The sequence below is a fragment of the Vollenhovia emeryi genome, unplaced genomic scaffold (assembly GCF_000949405.1).
Source record: "Vollenhovia emeryi isolate VEMERY1.0 unplaced genomic scaffold, V.emery_V1.0 DF942007.1, whole genome shotgun sequence".
In the NCBI taxonomy this organism is placed as follows: domain Eukaryota; kingdom Metazoa; phylum Arthropoda; class Insecta; order Hymenoptera; family Formicidae; genus Vollenhovia; species Vollenhovia emeryi.
This window is the reverse complement of record NW_011964359.1, coordinates 910-4,308: the sequence shown is the minus strand read 5'-3', so window position 1 is coordinate 4,308 and position 3,399 is coordinate 910. Positions and strand designations below refer to the sequence as shown.

Sequence of the window (3,399 nt, the reverse complement as noted above, 5' to 3'; positions counted from 1 at the left end):
TACACACCAAATTGGTCGACTGAGGTGTTTAAAATCGGCAAAGTGCAGAAAACTAATCCCGTGACGTATATACTGGAGGATTCCTGTGGAAAACCCATCGCTGGAGGATTCTATGAACACGAGTTGTAGCGTGTAGCTAATCCCGTTGTGTACCTCGTTGAGAAAGTGTTACGGAAAAGAGGAAATGAGGTTTACATGAAATGGTTGGGACTCAATAAATCACATAATTCGTGGATATGCACGGATAATGTTTTGTAAACATACATTTATTGTAATATCTATGCTGATTACAAATTTATTATAATCTATGTTGATAAAATATATCTATGCTGATTACAAATAAAATGAATTTATAAAAATGAATTTATAAAATATTTACAACGGTATTTTGTAATGTCCCCATGGCAACGTTTCTGTGGTATCAGGCACAACGTATCGCTTGTCATCGTACGGACTCAGAGCGATTTTCGTTTCGGCTACAGTGTACACCTCATGCAGCTTCGATCTTATACAAGTCTGTTGGCGGGTCATTTCTATCTCATCGTTGAGACACCGCGTGTAATCGTCGAACGTTATCGTTCGCGCTACCACGTTACTCTTTACGCCTTTAGCCTTCTTTGTATCTTTCTTACCGTCTACCCTCAACGCGTACATCTTCGCTCTGAGTCCTACGAATTCTGTCATTATCTCACCATTATTTTCATCTTTCATTAAACCTGGCACTTTTTTATTAACAAGTGGAATATCGTACGCGTTATCTGTCGGATAATCGCTCGTGTCAAATCTATGAAATCACGTTTCATCGTCTCGTACACGTCCTCGCACTGGATGTGGTATATAAGGCTATCCGTGTCGGTGTACATAATTTTACATCTGTTGCTATATAAAGGTAACATGTACTCGTGATGAAATTCATACAAACAGATTTTAGATATGTCGAGAATGCACATACCTACGTAGATCGGCTTGTTGAATTTCACCTCGAGTTTGCGCAATTCAACGGCTATCAGATTTTCCGAAAAGATGCTTCGGCTATGGAAATTTGGTTTTGCGATCATTGCCTCCGCGCCGCGTCGTCCTTCCCATTTAGTTATTAATTTTACATCGACGCGATTTCGTACATTTTTCATAGTTTTACCGAATACTGCGTTGTTCATCAATTTATACAAATTTTTCTCAAAATCGTTCTTGGCGAGCGTTCTAAATTGCGTATTTAGTTCAATATAATCGCGGAGCCACGCGGATTGTGCGAATTGTAGTACGCGATGTATATTTGTGACGCGAAGACCCTGACGCGTGCATTGCTGTAGGTTTCGATAGTGAATGACGTAACGCTTCTTGCAATATAGAGTCGCCAGAAGTTTTGCCTGCCGCATGCCGGGCGGCTTATCACGCGTCGGACAGAACGGTAGGTCAGTGTGCTCGTCGTGTATACTTTGCGGGTACTCGAGATCGACCTCGAGAATGTAACCCGTGGGCGAGTCCGAGGCGATCGCGCTAAAGTCAAAATCTGCAACATCGTCAACCCAGCGAAATTCAGCGTATGGCAGTGGTTGACACATTGCCCATCCATATAGATTATTTACATCGAAGTACATCAAGTATGAGGAAGCTTTCGACGGATCATGCGAGTGCATATACTTGTTGTTAGCCTGTGCATTTCTACCGGAGCATTGGCTCAGGCCGCCGCGTATACCACGCTCGATAAACATGACCATATCAATGTCCGTGAGGAGTTCGAAGTTTATACGCGTATGTTTAAGCATGGCGTCCCACGTGAATCCTGGTAATGTGTAATAATGCGCGGGATCGAGACCATAACTCTCGATACATTTGTCTCGGAAATTTTCAAAAATGTCCGCCAACAACATGACATCCGTTTTCAAATACAGGTCGCTGTACTCGCCCAAGGATTGAATGGCAAACCGCCGCCAGACGTTCGCAGCGTGCGCGTACTCATTCTCGGATACTGTGTCACCGGTCAAGGAACTGTAAAATGATTCGCGCGGTGGTAAACACGCGTCCTCCAACTTTTCGACGCAATCAACGTACTCGTACGGAAAGACACCCTTTCGCGTCAATAGATTGAAATCGTCCATCGATAACTTTGAAAAATTTGAACGTGTAATTTTCAAATTATCCATGCTGAGAAGAGATGCTAGTTTGTCGAAACTGGTAGTTAAAAATTTGTATGAATCGATGAATCGCAATTTCATACGATTTCGCCAACCTGATTTTTCAGCGATGCCTGTGACATGTTTGGTGAAGGAAATGTTTTTTTCCTTCGTAATTGGAAGCAATTCTACATGTCCTTCGTACGCCGTAGCTATTTCTTTGATAATGAAATGCGAATCGTAACCGGATAAATTGTGAAAGACCACAGGAATACAATATAAATTTTTATAACTTAAATTACAGTTCGAATGCGCGGGACCTCTATATCTTCCGGTCAAATGACAGTGATCGCGTACTCTATCGTCACCCAGTGCGAACGGTTTTTGACATATGTGGCAATGCGTCGCGCTACGGTATGCCCTCCACTGTTCCTTCGATAAATTTTCCATTGGGACATTATTGGACAACTTTTCTTTTACATGTTGTGATAACACTTTGAGTTGCTCGACGAACCACGTGATGCAATCTTTATCGCGACGAGATTTGTATGTGGACAATGAATCATCGTACGAGCAATGCACGTAATATCCAACGCTGAATACCTCATGATGCTGATACGCATATGAAGACGTTATCGAATCCTTGTCAATCTTTTCCAGAGTGCACTCCAAGTCGGCGTATACGACAAACGGTGCACGTTCCTTACAGTTGTAATTTTTGAAGGTCAGCCACTTGTCGTCCTCACTCGGTAATCTGATCGCGCAGTCGTTCATCTCTCCACAGTCCACAATATGAGCTTCCAACCTTTGACTCGAACTAAAGTAATGCAAGCATCTGGAAATATATTTTTTTATATTATTCATAACCTATTATGTAAAAATTATACATACCAATCGCAGAAATATTTTTTTCCATTGTGCTTAGTCAACTGCGGGACATATTTTTTATCAATGCAAAATGACCCACGTCGTTGTCTCCCTGAACGTATAGCAAGTTGACATGCTTTTCCTTCTTCCGGGTGGTAAGCTGTATCGGCAAGATTTCCTTATTCTCAATGCAAAATACGTTAATTGAGATATCGTTTGAATGTTCAAATTTTTTAATCTGATTAAGCGTCACAGGAAACTCAATGTCTTGCACGTTTAGTTCCGTTATACATATAATCGGGATACGACGATTCTCGTTCTGTGTGTTTTTCAGCTGGATGCAGAGCAGCCACCACTGACCACGCGAAACACGCATTGTCCTTAGATTGCACGTTAATTACCGCTTTCTTCAGTTTTA

General features: G+C 41.8%; 1 protein-coding gene across 1 annotated transcript; it reads right to left on the bottom strand.

Moving 5' to 3' along the window:
- Positions 1–702: 702 nt before the first annotated feature.
- LOC105570571 lies at positions 703–2,140 on the bottom strand. The gene has a single exon (XM_012027885.1). It carries the CDS (start codon positions 2,097–2,099, stop codon positions 711–713), a length of 1,389 nt encoding a protein of 462 aa, XP_011883275.1. The 5' UTR covers positions 2,100–2,140; the 3' UTR covers positions 703–710.
- Positions 2,141–3,399: the final 1,259 nt, after the last annotated feature.